General features: G+C 50.8%; 1 protein-coding gene across 2 annotated transcripts; it reads left to right on the plus strand.

The window, feature by feature from the left end:
- Positions 1-3160: 3160 nt before the first annotated feature.
- Positions 3161-19259, plus strand: Inka2 (inka box actin regulator 2). 2 transcript variants are annotated; one of them, XM_076863036.1, is made up of 2 exons: positions 3161-3367; positions 14867-19259. In XM_076863036.1, the coding sequence occupies exons 1-2, from the start codon at positions 3332-3334 to the stop codon at positions 15707-15709; spliced, it is 879 nt and encodes a 292-aa protein (XP_076719151.1). In that variant the 5' UTR covers positions 3161-3331; the 3' UTR covers positions 15710-19259. The 2 variants fall into 2 exon arrangements, with proteins under 2 accessions (XP_076719151.1, XP_076719152.1); XM_076863037.1 differs by lacking the exon at positions 3161-3367 and adding an exon at positions 11897-12034.
- The last annotated feature ends 831 nt before the right edge of the window (positions 19260-20090 follow it).

The following is a 20090-nucleotide window of genomic DNA, read 5'->3' on the forward strand; positions in this document are numbered from 1 at the left end:
CTTCCTGGGCATAAATCCCAAGTGTTTGACATTTACTTGGATACAGTTCCAAGAGCTATACCCCACAGGAAAAATACCCACTACCCAGGTTTTAAATTTTTTTATTTAAATTTTTGGCACTGGGGATTGAACTGAGGGACACTGAGCTACATCCCCAGTCTCCCCCCCTCCTTTTTTTTTTTTTAATTTTGAGACCGTCTAAATTGCTAAGGTTGGCCTCAGAACTTGTGATCCTCCCATCTCAGCTTCCTGAGTCACTGGGATTATAGGTATGCACCACCATGCCCAGCTCCACTATCCATTTGTCTCCACTAGCTGGGGACAAATGCCCAGGTACATTATGAAGGATCCAGTCTAGCTCTGGATGACTTTGAGAAAGTATGCTCACAATCAATCTCAAAACCTCTAATTTATTATTTATTTTCAAATTAGATAATCCATTCTCCCTCCAGGCTGTTTCAGGGGGTGGGAGTGTGGAGGCTGAGCCATCACATTCCTCTTCAGCAAAAATGAATCACGTACCCCAACCTCCATCCTCAACCTAGGAATATTTACCCATGTTTATAAAACCATGGCAACAGTCTTTATTCTCTATTACTTAAACTCTTTTTTAAAAAAGAAAAAAAAAGAAACAGTGAAAGGCAGCTCTTTTTCCTACTTTGCCATATGTTCTGCCAAAGAAGAACTACCTCTTTAGAAACAAGGTGAGAGGGAGAGACCCTCATACACCCCTGGGGTAATATTGGCCTTCTTAGGGATTGCAATGACCCAGCATCATGAAAGGGCTTCAGAGACAACAGACATTGTCTTCCAAAGTCCCGTGGGAACTGTACAGCAATATAAGTATCTCTGACTTGTCTGGAACCTCTCTTTTAAGCTCTGTACTGAGATAGGTTATCAATTATTTTTCTTTCCAACTTCTTTACCTTCTTTACGCTGGAACGTTGGCTGCCTTTGCTAACAATATAGTCTTCTTCTGTATCATGGGCTAAACATCCCTCTTGTCCTGACAGATGGTTGTCAGAAGAGAGTTTTGTAAGGAGTTTGAAGTATTAGATTCACATAGGTTTAAATTATAAGTGAAGCACTGTGTAGTCAAAACTATAGAAGATCTAACTACCCAGTTTTAGGTTCTTTTCAAGAGATCGGCCTGCTTCTCTTGGGGTTTTACAACCAGCTTCCTAACTTCTAAGAGGATTCAGGCCCAAATGGTATCAAGTATGGAGAAAACCAGAGCTAACTTGACTCTAAAGACCATTTCAGTGACTGCCCACAGACATTTACTGAGGAGTAAATGTCTATGCTGGAGGCTGGAGATAAAAGTGAGCAAAGCAAGGCCCTGCAGATTGGGGAGCCCTTTTGAGTAAGGGTCCCTGCATGGATTAGATTTCAACTACAAAAGTTCTCCTTTCTATTCCAGAGTATTAAATTCCAGAATTTGTGCCATTGGACCAGAAACCATAGCTGTGTCCCTGGAAATGACCCACTCTGAACACCCTGTGGATCACAAGGAAAGTGATCCCTTGGAAAATTTTTTCTCACAACTACAAGGAAGCCCAAGGGCCTAGGGCAGATGCTGCTCTGCCTTCTATGGCAGATTCAAGACCTGACCGGAGAGCAAAGGAAAGTGATTTTAGGCTCCTCCAGCGGGCACTGGAAATGCCCACTCAGATTTGCAATTCCATTCTGCTGCCATCTCGTCTTCTGACAGCCAGCTTCCAGAGCAGTAACTGCGAAGAGAGTGAGCAGAGCGCGGGCGCTTGGGTTCCAGAGACGCAGGTTTTGGACCTGGTTCTGCCCTGTTTGCTCTGTTTTTCTTCACCTTTTTTCAATTGTTAGCAGAAGTGACACCGAGGCAAATGACCTGCAGCGCCTGAGTTCTCTCTTCACGCCTTCCCTCGCTCCCTCGCGTACTTAACGCTTCTGTCCCGTGCGGAGTCCAAATATCCTGCCAGAGCAAACTTCCCCCGTTAATTACTTCGAAGCAATAGGCCGCTAATTGTCTTAATTACTCTCAGGCTCTGTACACCGTGCCCGTGGGCCCGGAGGGTTTTTGCGGTGCCTCTGTACGGGAATAATGTCAGCCCTGGCGGGTGCTAGGGTCTACGTGGAGAGTCTCGGGTTCCGCTGGGAGGAGCGCCCCGACGACCTGTCACCCCTCTGGAGCCGGTCCGCGTCAACTCCAAACCCGAGGGTCAGGTTGGACTTCGCACGCCTCAGGTACCTAGGGGCCTGTCGACTAGAATTGGAGCGTCTTCGAATCTCTCCTCCCTTCCCCAACCTTACAAAGGCCGTCACTGGGGGAAGGCCTGTTTTCCTATCCACCCCTTTGAAAGCAGACCCGCAGACCCGGATGCGGTGGCTCATGTCAACTCCAGTACCTCCACCTGAGTCGGGTCCCAGTCCCACTATCCCCGTTTTTATGTTTTCATTAAAAATCACTTTCTGAAGTTAACACATTTAATTTTTTTTTCTTTTTACCTGTTATCTTCCCTTCAACCTCCGTCCTCCATTATAAGTTCTTGAAAGCAGAGACTTAGGTTGTCTTACTCAGTATCCCCAGACCTACAACCTTGCCGGGAGCACAGCCCTCCCATTACTTCGTGTTAAATAAGAGAATGGACCGAGTGGCGGCCAGTCGGCTCTGCAGGTGAGGAATGGGCTGAGCCGACACTATACTAGGAGAGACAAAAGTGGAGCCATACTCTCAGGGTCCTCTTCGGAAAGAGAAGAGATTCTGAGGGATGTCTAGGAGAGGTTGGGGTGTTTTTCTCCGATTGGAATTTGGATAAGGTTACCTCACTGTGGTACTTTTGTCCCTTACTGAGACAGCTACTCAATTCCCCACCCATTAAACTGCGCACTCCCTTTATAACCAAATAGGGCGTCGTGTGTTTTGTTGGAGACGTTGGCACAGCCTGGGGTTACGATGTCTCCTGCCACGATGGCCAGGACCAGATGACACCCACCTGTACCCACTGACCCCCGCACACATTAGGGGTTCAGCTCTGGCGCTGCGGCCTAGCCCGCGCCTCACCCCACCACCCTGGGGGCCGCTCTTCTCATTGGCCGAAGCCATTCCCCCTGAGTTCTCATTGGCTGCCGCACTTTTCCCTCCTCCCCGAGCCCCGGCCGCGCGCAGCGAGCAGCGGGGTAAGCTGCTCCAAGTCCCAGCGTTGGAGGAGAAGATCTGCTTCCCATTGCAAGAGGCGCGGAGCTCAGGGGCGAAGAAACGCCGAGCGCGCGGTTTTCATTGGGGTCGGTGTTCCCGCTTGGGAACTCTCGGAGAGTCTTGCCGGCAAATGGGCGCTTAAGGAAGGAGAGCCGGGAAATGGACTGCTATTTGCGTCGCCTCAAACAGGAGCTGGTAAGAGCGGGAGCTGTCGCAGGGGCAAGGAGGGCTTCTCTGCTCTGATGGGTACCTGGCCCTTGCCTGGGTCCGGGGAGCCAGGACGTGCCCAGGCGCGTGTCAGGGCAATCAAGGCCAGACAGGGGATGAGGGGTCGAGGACTGGCAGGCAGAAGGTAGGGACTGTCTTCAGAGGAAAGGGCCACAAGAAAACTTAGGGGAAAGATTTGCGATGAGACAAGAAGTGACTGAGAGCAACCGACCAGGTTAAAATGTGACATGGGGAGAAAAAACAAGGGAGAAAAGCGGATACTGCTAGTTGGGCAGACGGAGTGAGTGAGGCTCTGGCGCCGCCGACCCCGAAGGCGCGGGAGCGACAGGCCCAGGCAGCTGGACGCCAGCGCCTAGGTGCTAGGGCTGCGCTGTGCCTGGAGCACTCGGGCAGGCGGGGACGGGAGGGTGCGCCAGCCGGATCCCCGCCCCGGGTAGGAGGTCACCTGGGACCGCTCGCTCGAGGGGAGCTGACGCCGCCCCGGGCCCCTAACTCTGCCTGGCTTGGCAGAGCTGGCGCGGCTGCGGGGGCAGGCTTGGCCGGCTGTCTGCCTGGGCTTGTCTGCCAGCAGGGAGGGGGCTGGCAGCTGTAATGACGGAGGAGGGCCTGCAAGGGAGGAGGGGCGCCGCCTGGCAGATCGCGAGCGGGAGTTGCCCGGGCCCAGCCAGATGTCAGGTCTGGGCTTGGGGAGTGTGCAGGGAGCGTGCGGAGACCCTGGGTGCTGGGGCTGGGAGAAGTAGCTTAGTCTGGAGGGGCGGGGGTGAATCACCCAACTAGGGGCGTTGATTACTAAAGCTATGTTAGGGAGGCCAGGTTGATTCTCAGTGACTTCACCTACCACCCACTCCCACCTCCTCCGCCACACATACCTTCTACCTTTATTAGTCCTTCAACCACCAGAATTCAGGCATTTACGCCCAGAATGCCCTGCCCTTCACTTCTTCTAGCAGGCTCCATGTGGTGTCTTTGCTTGGACCTCTGTGTGTCTCTTTTAGTATGTCTCTTTTGGTGTTGACTCTTTTGTCTTATTTTGCTCCCCTCCTCTTCTTACTGTTCAGAGAACCAGGGGCACCCAGGTGCACAATGGCAGACCTGTATCCAGAAAATGCCAGCTTATGGCTCTCCAGATTTCCTGACAACCTTCCCACTTCTGCCTACAAAGGGCTAAGTCTTCCTGCTTGGGAGGGAACTTGGCATTGTATTAAGAACAGCCTTGGTGGTGGTGGTGGCAGTGATGGTTGGGGGGGGGCGGTGTCCGGGGAATTGAACTTGAAGGAGCAGGTGTTCTCATTGATACTTCCTGACCAAGTTGCCCTGACACTCTTTCTGCCTGCCTTCTCAGATTGATGATCTTTTTTTATGCTGACACTCAGATGTGAAAGTTACTAGCCCAGAGCAGAGTATTCATTCTGATCTTGTGAACCTATACTAGTTCCCTCACTAGTTTTGACGCACATTACTACCAGTTTAGGAGGGTGGTCCCAGCCCACACATACACAATTCTCATATTCCCTGTTCATATGTCCAGAACCAGAAAGGGAGGTCAAGATCATCACAGATAATGTCTGAGGTCCAAGGCCCATGCCAAGAAAAGAATCTAATAGAATCCTCTTTGTGCTTGGAATCAGAGACTATACCACCCACACCAGGATCTGCCTTAATGGAGGGTTTGTGGGTGTTCCTGGCATGGGCTTGAATTTTAAAATCCTACTGATTTGCATATTTTCCAGCACCCTAGGTGGGAGGTGGTGAGGGGAGGAAGACAGTCTGTGGATGCCAGGAGAATTAAAAAAAAAAAAAAAAAAGACTCTGAACTGAGCCGAACTCCAGATCTTGATTTGCACCCTCTCCTGCCAAGGCCTTGAGCCCCCAGCGCCTGGGAGAAGGAAGGGGAGAGGCTGAAGTCACCCAGCTCCCCATCAGCTTTTATTTGGCCCTTTGTCTGAGCAGCTCCAGCCTTTGACTCTCTTGGAAAGGAAGCCAAATTCCTGGCCTGGGGCCCAGAATGACACTCAGATGGGAGAGCTCTGCACCCCACCCCCCATGGTGCTCCACCCCTCCCTGATGCCAGCCTGCTTGTAAAGGAGACAGAGCAGAGTGACAAGGCACAGATACTTGAGTCTCACTCCCTGACATCTCAGTTTAAGTAGCAAGGGTCAAATCTTAGTGCCTCAGTATCACCAATGGGAAAAACCGGGAGCTGAGTTAGTCCAAGGTCAGCCCTTTGGCTGCCTTCTTCTAAGGACTGGAGGGACTGAATTTCATGCAGCTTGACTGTGGCTAGGTTAGGGACTTATTGGCTGCAATGGGGTGGGAAATGCATAAGTTGACTTACATCACAAGCTGGAAACTTTTGCCTTGCAGATGGGTCATCCAAGGGAGGCACTCGGGCAGGCGGGGACGGGAGGGTGCGCATGCCTGAGGACTGTGTATTGCCTGGATCTCCCCAGTTGGTTTGTGACCAGGAATGTCCTCTTGTAGTAAAAATGTTCAACTTCCACATTCATTTATTTCACTAATTATTTCACTCCAAGATCATAAGTCCTGGAGACACTGTGGGATAAACCTGCTGCAAAAAGAAACATTAACCGGGCATGAAATTATCTTTTTCTAGTAGATTCTGTGCTCCCCTCCTACATCTTGGCCCTATCTTTGCCCCAGAAAATCTAGATAATACAATCTAGATTTTCAGTAGCACAAATTTCCAATTCCCTGAAGCAGAAAATTTGCATTGTAACAAGTGAGCACTGGGGGTGGGGGGGCTGAGAATTCAGGGATCCTGGCTCAATTAAGTTGATGGCTAGAGAACTGGCCCTTCCTCCCTGCCTGGAAGAGGGGGGGTCAAGTTTCAGGGATGAAATGTGCCTGGAGAAGTAGTAGCAGCTGACACACTTCTTCATTAAGATGAGGGAATTGGGGCTGCAAAGACCCAGCAGGGAGCACATCTCTTCCCCCTTCCAGCCGCCAAAGAGGGGCCCTGCCTGAGCACAAGGCCTTGGGACCAGCTGTTCCTTACACATAGCTCCCAGTGGACTTCCAACAAATGGGGGAGATGCAGACACACAGAGGAAGCAAATATAAGCTGCTCACAGGGCATTCCTGTGAGTTCATATCAATGTGCAACAAACAGAATGCATAAAGGCTGAATGATCAGGCTAGGCTGCAAAAGGCTCTCTAGAGGAGGGGGAGTTTGGAGGAGGCCATCTTCTGGAATGTCCATCCTGGTTGAGACATGGGGAAGCAGCAGAGGGACTTCTTTCAGGTGGGAAAGTCCTCCTAGGGCACCCTCCTTTCCCCAGAAGGCAATTCTTTAGTCTCTAGTGGCTACAAGTTCAGAAGTCTCGGGTGTAAGGCTAAGGACCAGGACCTAAAGGCAATATGAGGAGAAAAGAAGGGAAGGGAGGAGTTACAGTAGGAGCAGCTTTCAGCTCTTGAAACAAAAGAGCAAATTTCCCGAAATTGTTGGAAAAGGATCTCATTTTGCAGTGTGCTTGATCTTTAAAGATAGGGATAAGAGGACTTTTGGACCAGTTAGACTGGGGTTAGTTGGAAGAACATGGAGCATAGGATTTGGAGTCAGGCCAACTTGAACTTAAATCCTGACTCTGTGTGACCATGGAATATTACTTAACCTCTCTGAACTTTAGTCTTCTTGTTTTCAAATGGGCTTTTAAAAATACCTACCTTGGGTTGGGGTTTTGGCTGAGTGGTAGAGTACTTGCCTGGCATGTGTAGGCCCTGGGTTTGATCCTCAGCACTGCATATAAATAGATAGATAAATAGATAGATAGATAGGCAAGCAAGCAAGCAAGCAAATAAAATAAAGGTCCATTGACAACTTTAAAAAAAGATTAAAAAAATAACTACCTTGTACAGCTACTATGAAGATTAAATAGCAGTATAAGTAAAGTACTTTCCCAACTGTATGCCCTCAGCACATAGCACAGAACCCTATGTGTTGCAGGCACTTGGTAAACTCTTGGTGTTGGGTGATCAGACTGGTTTGAGTAAGAGACATTCACAGAACATTTTTATTGAGCTTGTATACATTTCAGGCACTAACCAGGCACTAATGTTATAATTATAAATATAAACAGATCCTGTCTTCAGAAAACCTACAATTTAATAGAAAAGATAATACCATATGTTGGTGTTAACCTGGATATACCAGGCATATCATGTGTTGTTATTTAATTGCTAAAGCAACACTAAGCAGCTGTATTTTCATTATTCCTATTTTTAAAATGAGAAAATAGACATGAGGAGGCTAAGTGACTTGTCCAGAGGTGATAAGTGTTGCAGTTGGCTTCATACCTGGTCGGGCTGACTGCAGAGCTTACATTCCTAGCCCACAACACATATATGCACATCTCTAGTGCAGGTACGTGAGGGTCCATGCCATTTAAGGGGCACTGTGCTCCAAGAAGGGAGAAGTGACCTCCAACTGAGAGATCAGGGAGAGTTTTCTGTCATGGAAGAGGCAGTATGTGAGCCATACTTTGAGGGATGGATAGAGATGGGCACAGGAGAAATACAACATTCCAGGCAGACGGTGAGACAGACAAAAGGTGCAGAGGCAGAAGTAGCGTGGATGTGCCAGCTTGGCTGGAACAAAAGGCGTGTGCAAAGAAGGAGTAGGCAACAGGATTGAAAGAAACTTGACCATTATGCTATGGAGTCTGACCTTTTCTATGTGCACTGGAGGTTGACATGGCCAGAGATATGTCCTAGAACCTAGAGGTGGTATGGAGTAGAGGGTAGGGAGGGCAGAAAATGAGGCAGGAGGGTGAATGAGGATGTTAATATAAGAGTCCAGGCAAGCGGGCGCGGTGGCAGGCACCTGTAATCCCAGTGGCTTGGGAGGCTGAGGCAGGAGGAGTGCGAGTTCAAAGCCAGCCTCAGGAAGTTAGCAAGGCCCTGTCTTTAAATATAATATAAAAAATGACTGGGGATATGTCTCAGTGGTTAAGCGTGTGCTTCAAAACAAAACAAAACAAAAGCCCTGGGTATGAAGGCCTGAAATAGGAAGGAGGAAATCTCACAGGCTGCAGGGGAGAGGAGCTAAGGCTGGTCCTTGCTGAGACTGAGAGGCAAGCCCTGGAGGAGGCAACTTGGGCCCTTCTCTCCATCTGTCTGCCTCTTGCCTGAGCATGTGACTCCCAGGAGATGGTTCAGTTGGGAAAGAGGGCTCATCATTTCACATCCCTCACTTCCTCCTTTCTTTACTCTCCTCCCTCCTGCAGCTCTTGGCACAGTTTCCATGTTACCTTCCTGTTGAGAGTCCCAGCCAAGAGCCAAGAAGGTCCCTATTCACTGAGCTGGAGAATGGGCCACTTGGCAAAAATGGGGCTTTTCCCATTTCCGGCCCTGAGCCTCCTCTGGCTTCCCCAGGGGCTGAAAGGATCTGTGTGGGGATCTTGTGAGTAATGGGGGTGGGGAAGTGAGGCAGGGCATACTGCCAGGTTCATGGGCAAAGCCGAGCCTGTGTCAAAGGATTCCGGCTGAGCTGGGAGAGGGCGTGAGATGGATGGATGGAGGGCACAGCTGCAGGATCAGTCAGGGGCCCAGGGCAGGGCTTGGGAAGGGAGCCGAGGATGCTGGCATCTCTTCTTCCATCCCCACTCCTCCCACACCACAAAGCGCCCAGAGAGTGCCAAGAGGGAGGGTGCTATCTACGGCAGCTGACCCTAGACTCCCGTTTTGGGCTCAGGATGGTGGGATCTGACTTCCTAAAATGGCGTCTTCTCCTTCAGCCCCAGGCAGGCAGTTCCTCTTTCCTCTTTGGGTGACCCAAGGAAGAGGAGCCTTCAGTGGGAAGGAAGTGAACTGGTGCCGCAGTCTGGCTGGGCACAAATAACCGAGCCGCCACGAAGCACTTGTAGGTTCAAAACAGCAACTCTTTCTTGCCGAATTCCACCAGCACTCCACACAGGCTCCCGGGAACACTCTCACCCTCTCCACCTCTCACCTCTCCCACCCGGAACTCCAAAGTAGTAGGCACCCGAGGCAGTAAAGGACAGTAAAGGTCAAATACACAATTGAATACACAGCTTAACATAACCATCATCATCTCAATGGCTCGCTGGCCCTTCTGGCAAAATGCCTTCCGACTCAGTTGTGGCCCTCGACAAACTGGGTCTTGGAGTACCTTGGGGGGATGGTTTTATGCTCTCTTCCTCCTCTGGAGGCAACTGTCCTTTGCACTTCCCGCTGACTAGCCTGGGTTCTTCTCACACGTATTCCATATTCCGTGAGGCCCACTGGACAGGGATTATGATGGCATGAAAGTTCATTGGCCCAGAGGAAGGGTTTGGACTTGGGGTCTCAGTCCTCAGGACTTTAAGTTTAGAACAGTGTTTTCCCTGGGGGTGATCCAGACGGCATATATATTTGTGGCTGGGATCTGTTGATGGCGAGTCACACATTTCTTATAACTTCCATTATAAATACATTTATTTGCATAAGCTGACTTAAATAAATTACTAAATAGGAGTCTGGATCGTGTAGAGATATGATGAAAATAATGAAGAGGGCCTGGAAGAGAATACTGGGCCAACATGGAGGGAGATGATCTGAGAGACTCCCTAGTTTCCTAGTCCATCCCTTGGGGAGGCGACCTCCACCTGCCTGGCCAGCCTCCGGGCCAAAGGAGCTCAGGCCATACAGAGAAAAGGGCCTGTGCCATGCACATGGGAGGGGTTATCATTCACAGCTTCAGGACTGAAACACAAAAGCTTGGTGAATTTGCCCAAAGAAGGTGGTCAGCTAGGGACAGATCACCAGACTGCAGTGGGGGCTCTCACCAAACCAGGACGGCGCAGCAGCCATGCGGCTCTAACACAGAGTCTGCCAGGGGCTGGTGTAAACCACTCCCAGAGAGACTAAAGTTTGATGGGCGGAAAATGTTTAGAAGGAAACTGAGTCCCAGAAGATTTTGGGGTGGGAAATGGTAAGGACTGATGCAGAGGCAAGGGTGGGGGTGAGACCACCTTTTAGGGCATTTTTCAGAAGCGATTCCCATGATTTTCACTGGGATCTGCTTATTTAGGGCTTTGCATCTGATGGTGGATACTGCTCTCTCTGTCTCTCTCTCTTTCTCTCTCTGTGTATGTGTGTGTGTGTGTGAGAGACTAGGGATGAGACTAAGAGAAGTGGCTGTTAGATCACTTTCCATTCAAACTAATCAGGACCAGCTGACCCTGAGAGCACATTGGTATGATCTGGTCCCTGTCCTGAGGCACAATAGAAGGCACTGAGACTAGGAGGCCAGAGAGGAACTCAGCAGCCTCCAGCCTACAGGTTGGGATTTAGAGCTGTTCATTCCTGGGTCCCGGGAGCTGGCTCCACTCCTTCATTCCCCACACCACATGCTGCCTTTTCTCCCTCTTCCATCCTGAGGCAAGAGAAGCCCTGGGACCCAAGAAGGTCCCACGCTCTGGGTGAAGAGAGCAGCTTGACCTCTGGCTCTTCCTCTGTGGGTGACATCATCCCCTTGGGGTTGGTGGGAAAGGCTATCCTGCTGGCTCCCCTCGTGGTCAAGACCCAGCAGATGCTCCTACTCCCACTGCCCTGGCCTCCCTGTTTCCCACAGCTCACTTCCTCCTTCTGTTCTCATCCCTCTCACAGCTGCCTTCTTGACGGTCAGTGCTGCACCCTGCCTGTGGCCGGGCTCACTGAGGTCAGCACGAGAGTGGGCAGGAGGATGCTGAGGCTTCCCTTTCCCTCCCTTCCTTTCCCCCGGCGTGGGGCAGGGCTGGGAGGGGAAGGGACAGGACAAGAGATTTGTTTCCACTTAATGAGACCAGATACGATGGATGGAATCCTCCCATTACCTTGTGCTGAGTTTCACTGAGGAAGAAGTGTTCTGCAAGTACAGGAAGTCTTAACAGCCATTGTTCCTCTGATGCTTTATGTGTGTCATGCAGAGATACACATGACTTCATTTAATTTGCACAATAGCTGCACAAGGCAGGAATTTCTTCCCATTTTTTAAAAATATTTATTTTTTGTTATAACAATATCTTTATTTTTTATTTTCATGCGGTGCTGAGGATCGAACCCAGTGCCTCATGCATGGTAGGCAGGCGCTCTGCCTCTGAGCCACAACCCCAGCCCTCCCATTTTAAAGATGGAGAAACTGAAAACAGAATTTTAATAATCTGCCCAAACAACACAGCTACTATGTGTCAGAGCTAGGATTTGAACCCTGTTCCTTTGGTCTCCAGAACCCAAGATCTTAACTAATAGAGAATATTATTTTCCATACAGGCACAAGTTCAGCCCTTGTTTACTTAAATGGGGCCTCTGTTTTATGGGCAGCCCTGAATTCATGCATACCCACATACCCACACATTCGTTTTCACTGGAAAACTGCACAAAATGTCAGCATTATTTCTTATGGATTTTTCCACCCTGGAAGAGACTGAATGGGGTCATTTCATTCCTCCCACTGCCTCTAACCTGGACTGTGTTTTGCCTTCTGGAAGGAAGCCTGCCAGCTCAGACTCCTTGCCGCTTGGTGAAATGAAACCTTGGGCAACGGCTCTCTCTCCCTGAGTGGCAGTTGACTGTCTGAAGGATGCAAGCAGTTTGGAGGGTGATCTGGGGAAGCCAGTGGTACTCAACATACGATTTGTGAGTATGCAGCAAGTGCAAGGAGCCAGCTAGGTTCCAGGGTGACATAACGATGTGTAGGTCTTAATCTTCCCTCAAGCAATAGATGCTCAATAACTATTTCATGAGCAACTGAGCCTTTAAACTTATGGAGGACATAGGATCAGTGCTTCAGTAGCAGGTCTTGAGGTAAGAGCTTCTTAAGGTCACAAAGAGGCACTCACGGGAGCCTGCTGCGTATTCTTAAGGGGCAGGGATTTGCCTGAGTTTGCAAATCCTGCTGTGGGTCTTGACAGCAGGACCAAATTGGATTTGAGTCTTTGGGCCATGGTGAGCCACCAAGTCAGTGATGGGAGGTCAGGAAGACTTGGCCAGGCCCTGGTCCTCTGGTGGCTGGGAGGCCTTCTCCAAGGCTTCTGTAGATTTCCAGGGCATAGAAGGGAAGCTCTGAACCATCTGGGGGAGGAGGACTTCAAATAGTGCATGATTAAGTTGGACAGGAGTAGGGTGGTTGAAAGGAGAAGCTAAAAATGACTGAGGTTCCAGGCAGGGGTGACAGGAACATGGGTTAGAGAGTGGGGAGGGGTAGGAAAGTCAGAGGGAGAAGCAGTTGCCAGGAAAGAACCATGCTTAGTTTGGGGCTTAGCGTCTCCTCCTGCTATACTCTGGTTCTTCCCAGATGCAGCTCAGTGCCTCTGAAAGGAAGGTAGAAGCAAAGAGGTCAGGGCAAGGTCCACTAACAGCAAGCACACACCATGGGCTCTGTGTCTCTGGCTGCTGCCATCTAAATGGCATGTCCTCACCCAAGCAAATCCCTGGGGGCCCTGGGTCCTCAAACCACCATTTCTAGCCCTGTTTTAGGAAGGTGTACAAAGTGTGGGCAATTCCCACACCCCAGCGAAACTCTCCTTGACCTCTGAGGAAGCCAGTCCTCCACTATCCGTTAGTGCTGGATCCTCCCTCCCCAGCAAGGCCAGGTTGGCAGGAACAGCTTCTACCCAGAAGCCCCAGGTCAGCTGCCAGCCCAGCCCAGCCCTGCAGAGCCTCTCTGCCTGCCCTTCCACCCCCCACCCCCACCCCCTGGGCTTAGCTCTGAACATTAAGACAAGACTGGAAGGTAAGATGATCCCTGGGTCTCTGGGGGGCTTCAGAAACAGATGGTCAACGTACTAGAGGCCTGATGTTTGTAACTTGATCAGGATCTGGGGAGGGAGCTGGCAGGACCCAGGCAGCTTGGGCCCAGGGGCTGGGAATCTTGTGAATGTTATCAGCTGGAACCTCTCCCCAGCAACCTTCAAATGCAGCCCATACCCAAGGCAATCTCTCAGCCTGTCCAGATGGTACCTGGGACTCCAGCCTAAGAATCCCCAAAAGAGCTGGAAGAACTAACTCAGGATCCCCATTCTGGCTTGGCCAGGGCAGCAGAGCCTATTGGGCTGAGAAGGCAGGAAGAGCACTTGAGCCAAGTCTGAGGGCAGCTGAAATAGGACAGGTGTTTGGGAGGGAGAGCTGGGCCAGGGTTCCCAGCAAACAGGAATCTCCTGGCCTCTTAACCTCTCTCCTGAGCAGTTGGATATGAACAGCAATTACAAGAAACCTGGGTCTACCCTTTATGTTAATGTTTCTTATCAATTCCTCTCCATAGCCCTATAGAGGACAGAGCAGCCTTAAAGCCCAGCTCCACTGCCCATCCATCTGCAGGGGTTTAGTAGTCAAGACTACAGCATTTGGAGTGAGACAGTTCTGGGTTTGAGTCCCAGCTCTGTGAGCTGTGTGCACTACAGTTTATTCATTCACTAAAGTAAGAACAATAAGAGCAACCTCACAGGGTTCATGTAAGTAAGATTAAATGAGATGATGCCATTTCAATTACACAGTAAATGCTCACAAATTGATATTGTGACCATCAGCACCCAGGAAGAAGAGGACACAGGTACAAAAGAGGACAAGGATGGCTCCCACAACTTTGTGCACCCTTAAAGTGATCTTAGCTCTCTCTCTCTCACTATCTAATCTTGGGCAAGTTACTTATGTGCCTCGGTTTCCTCACCTGTCAGAGGGAACAATAATAGTCACTACCTCACAGGGTAGTTGGAGAGATTAAATAAATTAATTTATATATATATATATATATATATATATATATATATATATATATATATATATACGTGTGTGTGTGTGTGTGTGTGTGTGTGTGTGTGTGTGTGAGAGAGAGAGAGAGAGAGAGAGAGAGAGATATAAGGTTGGGGGCACATACATATCCATTCATATTCATAAGCACACACATACAGATGGCCCTTGGTTTAACAATTTTTGAACTTAACCATAGTGGGAAAGGGTGCCCATAAAATCATTTTCTTTGTCACTTATGTGTTTAGCACATTACATGATATTCAATACTATATTATAAAATAGGCTTTGTGTTAGATGATTTTCCCCAACTGTGGGCTGATGTGTTCTAAATATGTTTAAGGTAGGCAAGGCTAAGCTGTGATGTTTGGTAGGTTAGGTGTCTTAATGCATTTTTTTTCTTACATTTTCAAGTTACAATGGGTCATCTGGTCATAACCCCATCATAAGTGGAGGAATATCTGTATAGCTTTTAGGACAACTGCATCCCTTAGTTTTTTCATTGCCATGTATCTCAGTTCCCTTATCTAGCCTTAGCACTGTTAAAAGTCCTCCTCTTTCAGCACAGCTTGGCACTGCTCTAGGCTGTAGAAGTGGGGTTAGTGGCAGGCTGGGATGATCCTGGAGAGTGTGTTTGGCGGGTGGCTGGTTCAGGGCCCTGCAGGGCAGTCCTCCCTGCTTCTCCCATGCTCACTGGCCCCGTGCTTTCCCTCTCCCCTGCAGATGTCCATGAAGGAGGTGGGTGATGGCTTACAGGATCAGATGAACTGCATGATGGGGGCTCTGCAAGAACTGAAACTCCTACAGGTGCAGACAGCATTGGAACAATTGGAGATCTCTGGAGGGGATCCTGTCCCAGGCTTCCCAGAAAGCCCCCCGACCCAGTCCAAGCACCTTCACTGGGAGGGTGGCAGAGGTCCTGCCAGACCTGGATCCTGCTCCCCATCCAGCCAACCTTCTCCCGGCAGCAGCACCAAATTTCCATACCATAGGAGTATCTGTGTTAGGGATCTCGCCCCCTTGCCCAGGACACAGCTGCCAAAGCACCAAAGCTGTGCCCAGCAGGGGCCAGAGCGAGTGGAACCAGATGACTGGACCTCCACATTGATGTCACGGGGCAGAAATCGGCAGCCTCTGGTGTTAGGGGACAATGTGTTTGCAGACCTGGTGGGCAACTGGCTCGACCTGCCAGAACTGGAGAAGGTCGGGGAGAAGGATGAGCCGGAGAGGGAAGAAGAGCACAAAGGAGACAAAGGCCGGCCTCGGGAGCTGGGCCACAAATTTGCCCTAACAGCAAACATCTTTAGGAAGTTTTTGCGGAGCGTGAGGCCCGACCGTGACCGGCTGCTGAAGGAGAAGCCAGGCTGGGTGACACCCATGGTCTCCGAGTCGAGAGCAGGACGTTCTCAGAAGGTCAAGAAGCGGAGCCATTCCAAGGGCTCTGGACGTTTCTTCTTCCCGAGTACAGGGGAGTCCAGACAAGGGGAGACTCCCCCGACAAGTAGCCCCAAGGCCATGGATCCCTCTCCCACGGGTTTTGATATTAACACAGCTGTTTGGGTCTGAACACCAGAGACCAAAAATTGGCTGAACCTAAAAGGTTGGGCCCCTAGGGAGGAGGGCGGGAGGGTGGTAAGGCCTTCAGAAGCCCAAATCCAAGTTCCTTTCCCCCAGAAAGGAGGGAGAAGCCAGAGTTCTCAGGCAGAGCTGACCAGAATGCAGCCGGGAGAGGCTGTCACAGGGCTGGCTGGTGGAGGAGGTGAGTTCCTGGAGAGAATGTGGGTGTGTGTGTGGGGGGGGTCAGTTCAGGGGTTGGAGATGACAGTTGGGGAGGAGCAGGGGAGGAGACCAGAAAATCCCTCTGACATTCCTCCACTGGTCTCAAAGACCTCAGAGGAACATTATGCATGGAAAAGCTCACTGGGGCCGCAGGTGCCACAGAGACCCCCCGCATACAGACCTGTCTTTGGTGCCCCCAACTTTACATCTGTCTGCTTCCCCGGCTTGGCATTGCCAAAGGCAGAGATTGGGGGTCAGAGAAGAGGAAGGCAAATCCCCAGGCTAGCATTCCTGTTCCATGGATTTCAGCCCATACCTGGGTCCTGGTATATGGGCTGAAGGAGGGCGGTGGATGAGGTGTGCCTTCCCATAAGCGCAGGGAAGCAATGAGGGGACGTGCCACTGTGGACTGTGGACGCCCTTTGACATCAAGCTCTCTAGTCCCTGGTGCTCACAGGCCGGCAGGCATTTTCCAGTTGAGAAGGCAGCCTACACAGGGGCTACCTACCGTCCCAGGACACACCGTTGGGAGGTGAGCAGCCAGGCCACTGTGATCTGGATTCACACACTGGCCCCTAACAGCTGTCTGTCGCCCACACCAACAGCCAGCCTCCTGCGCTTGACTCTTGGGGCAGAACAGGTAAATTCACCAGAGAAGCGAGGGTGAGCCCTGGAGAAACTCCCCCTCATTTAAAAAATTCTTAGTCCCACCTGAGGCCCCTTAGCTTCCAGCCTACCAGGGGCCTGGGTCTCCCTGCTCACACCCTAGAATGAAGTTAACTGGAGAGTGAGGGTTCCAGACCGTGGTGCAGGGCTTTCTGAAAGCTGCTGGGGTAAGTGGCCCGTGGTGAGACGGCGCCTTGGCCCTCCCACCCTGGCAGGAACGCCTGCTGGCCACGAGAGGACAACATGGGTCCCTGTTTGGCCCGGCACGCCCAGGAGGGAGAGCCCTCGTCCCCCTCTCTCCCTCCCCAAGGACCCACAGCTCAGCCTGATGGGGTGTGACAGCTGCAATTAGAGGCAAGACGCATTCCCGCCCTGAGAGCATTAAGAGCAAATTGGAGAAGAAAAATAACAAGAAAGGCTCTACTGGCAGCCTGGAGCCCCAGGGGGCGGAGATGGATGGATGGAGGGAGGGGCAGAGGGCTCTGCAGTCCTGATTAAGGTCACCCTCAAGTGCCACTCAAATGGTAGATGGTTAGTTTTGGTGGGGTGAGCTATACGAGGACAGAGAGGCACTTGTTTTGAGCCCGCGCTGTTTACCAGGCAGTGTGCACATCTCTTTCAAGCTTTGAGTCACCCTAGAAAGAATGATCTTCCAGGTACAGCAGTGGAGGCTCCTAGTGAGATCATGCAAACTGCCCCCATCAGGCTGCCAGCAAAGGAAAAGAACCAGAAATTGAACCAGAGGGTTATTTGGCTCCCAAACCCCTGTTCTTTCTACTCTACACCTTCGCCTGCAGTTTGCCAACAGAGCTCCCTCTTTCTGGGGGGCAGAGCCCACACATCCTGTTGTCTCCCCAATAAACTCTGACGTTACTCTGTGAAGGGAGGTTGGCTGTGGCTGCCTTTGGTAGTGGTGGTTGATGTGTGTGGGGGGGACAATGTGCACTGATTTGCTGATTCCTGAAAGGAGGGCCACCCAGCAAATTATTCAGGATGACACCAGCTCTGAGTCTGGTCTGATTCCATAGGAAACCAAGCCACCTCTTGGCTCTTCACCTGTGACTCTTCTGTTTTCATGGGCTAGTCATAGTAGTTGAGATCAACTGAGCAAAACTTGATGAATTCCGCCCAGTGCCAGCTAGGAACCCAGAACAGCACGATGAAAAGGGCCCGGTGCTGACCTCCAGGGGATCCAGTGGAAAAAGAAGAGGCCAGCTCCACCATCAATGAACCAGAACAGATTCAAAGGACTGAAGACTCATTTTAACTTGGGCCAGAACAAAGCAACTAGGAAGTGACATCTGCTGCCAACATAATCCACAGGTGCCAGCACCTTTGCCTTTGTGCTATTTCCTTTTCACTACATGCTGGAAGGGAGTGCTGTTCCTCTTATTTCACACGGATAGGCTCAGAGAAGTTAAACAACTCGTCAAGATCGCACAGCAGAAAAACAGAGCTGGGATTCTAACAGTTCCCATTTACTTCCAATCTTGTGCCTTTTACCTTACCCCCCAAACTGTTCCAGAGGTAAATCAAGAACAAAACCTGTCCTCCCCACATATAATGAATGGCACGCCAACTGTGCGGTGGAGGAATTCTGCCTGGGTCTTGATGTCATGCCCCACCCACTTTCATGCTTTGCTAATCAAAGATTATGGTGATTCATTAACCCACCTATAATTCTTACTTTTCTGTCACCTTCTGGGCTCCTGCTGCGACAATGATGAGAACTGTTTTGCTGAGGCCAAGTGAAGAAATGAATGGGACTAATCCTAGGGCCTATGCTGGAGATCATGGGGCCCCGGGGCGGGGTGGATGGAGAGGAGAGGGTGAAAGCCAGCAGAGAGAAACTGACAGCTTGATTCTGCCTCTGGGGCTCATTTTGTGGTTAATTAGGACATGCAAATGAACTGGAAGCTCATTTAATACCCTCCCTGGCATACAGCCCCACCCCACACCTGGCCCACTGACCCAGGCATCTGCTCAGGGCTCCACCTGCTTCATGCGGCCCCGTGGCCAGAACCTGTACATGTTTTCTAACCTTAGTGGAACGAAAAGGTCCTTGCTGGGACTGGTGGGACCTGTTCCTTTTTAATCTTTCAGATGGGACCTCTCTCTCCCTGAGGCACTTCCTCTGAAACTCTCCCCTCAGGGTGATCTCTGAACCCCAACTAAGGGAAGCCTGGTTCACTTATGCTCCCGTAGGTAGTGAGCCATCTATCCTCACCACACCCAGCTGCTCCCCAGAGGCTTGGGGAAGGGACTCCCTTGTCTTTTCCAAGCCACACCAGCATTTCCTGCAGGGCCCAAGGAAAAAGCAAGACCATAGTCTGTCTCCAGCTTCTCCAAAGCAGCTGTCAATCTGCCTTAAATGCCACCCAGGCATTTAAGGCACCTGTACCAGCACCATGGTATGAGCACTGGATTTGGAGTCAGAGAGATCCGTTTCTGTCACTGTGCACTTGAACACGTTGCTTGACTTCTCTGAGCCTTGTTTTCCTTATCTGTGGAACAGGGGTAAGGCAGGACTGCAGTGGGGTTTAGAGGACACAATGCACCTGGGGGTCACACTCACTGCCTGGAACACAGAAACTCCACCATACTGCACTGCCCATTCCCTAGGGCAGCACTGAGCATGTGACCCAAGGCGAAATCAAAATAAAGTGTTTTCTCCGAGCCTTGGTCTCTGTTAAAAAATGTCTACTGACTCTCATTGCCTCACAGGATTGTGGCAAGGACTGGAGAAGGCCCAGGTGTGGACACGTTTTCGTACATTGTAGAAATATTACCCAGGTGGGCTATGACTTGCTAGTGGCAGATTGGTACTGTCCTGTGGAGGAATGATATATGGGGCGTTGGGATGCAGCCCCTGTCTGGGCCAAGTCAGGGAGAAGGTGTTTGAGGACACGACTGCCTGAGGCTGGACTTACCTATGGACACTGAACCACCCCTGTACCCTGCTGTCCCTCATTGTCAACCTGGGACCTCAATTGTCAGGGGGAGAGTACAATGAGTCAAGTTCTAAAGGTTTCGAGGAGAGTCCAGCCCCCAGTCTGCTCTCTGCTCCCCAGGCCGCAGGTGCTGTGGCTGTGCTCCTGCGTCCTCTTCCCTCCTCTGTGAAGCCTGCCCCTCAGGAGAGGCTTGAGGCTCTGATGTGCGGAAAGGCCTAGGCCAGGACCTCAAACTGCAGCCATCCCCTTAGGACTACTGACAGGGTGTCTCTTGCCTTACTCTCCCGCTCTGTCCAACCCTTAGAGTGGGAGGAAACCTCTCTCCCAGATTCCCTGATTTTGACAGGACTTACTTCCTGCCATTCCCCAGAGACTCTCCCTCCCATCAGTCCTGACAGGTTCCTCCATTCACCACCTCTAAGCCCCCGATAGATACCCACAACTCCAGGAACACGTGGGTGCAGCAAGCCTCACAGTGCAGTCAGCCTTCCCTATGTCCCCACAACAAGCTTAAATGCGTGTCCCCTGCTGGAGTTCCCCTTTCTTCCCTG

The sequence above is a fragment of the Callospermophilus lateralis genome, chromosome 7 (assembly GCF_048772815.1).
Source record: "Callospermophilus lateralis isolate mCalLat2 chromosome 7, mCalLat2.hap1, whole genome shotgun sequence".
NCBI lineage: Eukaryota > Metazoa > Chordata > Mammalia > Rodentia > Sciuridae > Callospermophilus > Callospermophilus lateralis.

Bases quoted from the DNA above. Each gene is read 5' to 3' on its own strand.
- Inka2 (XM_076863036.1), top strand. From the start codon at position 3,332: ATGGACTGCTATTTGCGTCGCCTCAAACAGGAGCTG. The intron at 3,368-14,866 runs GTAAGAGCGGGA...TCTCCCCTGCAG, and splicing joins GTCGCCTCAAACAGGAGCTG to ATGTCCATGAAGGAGGTGGG.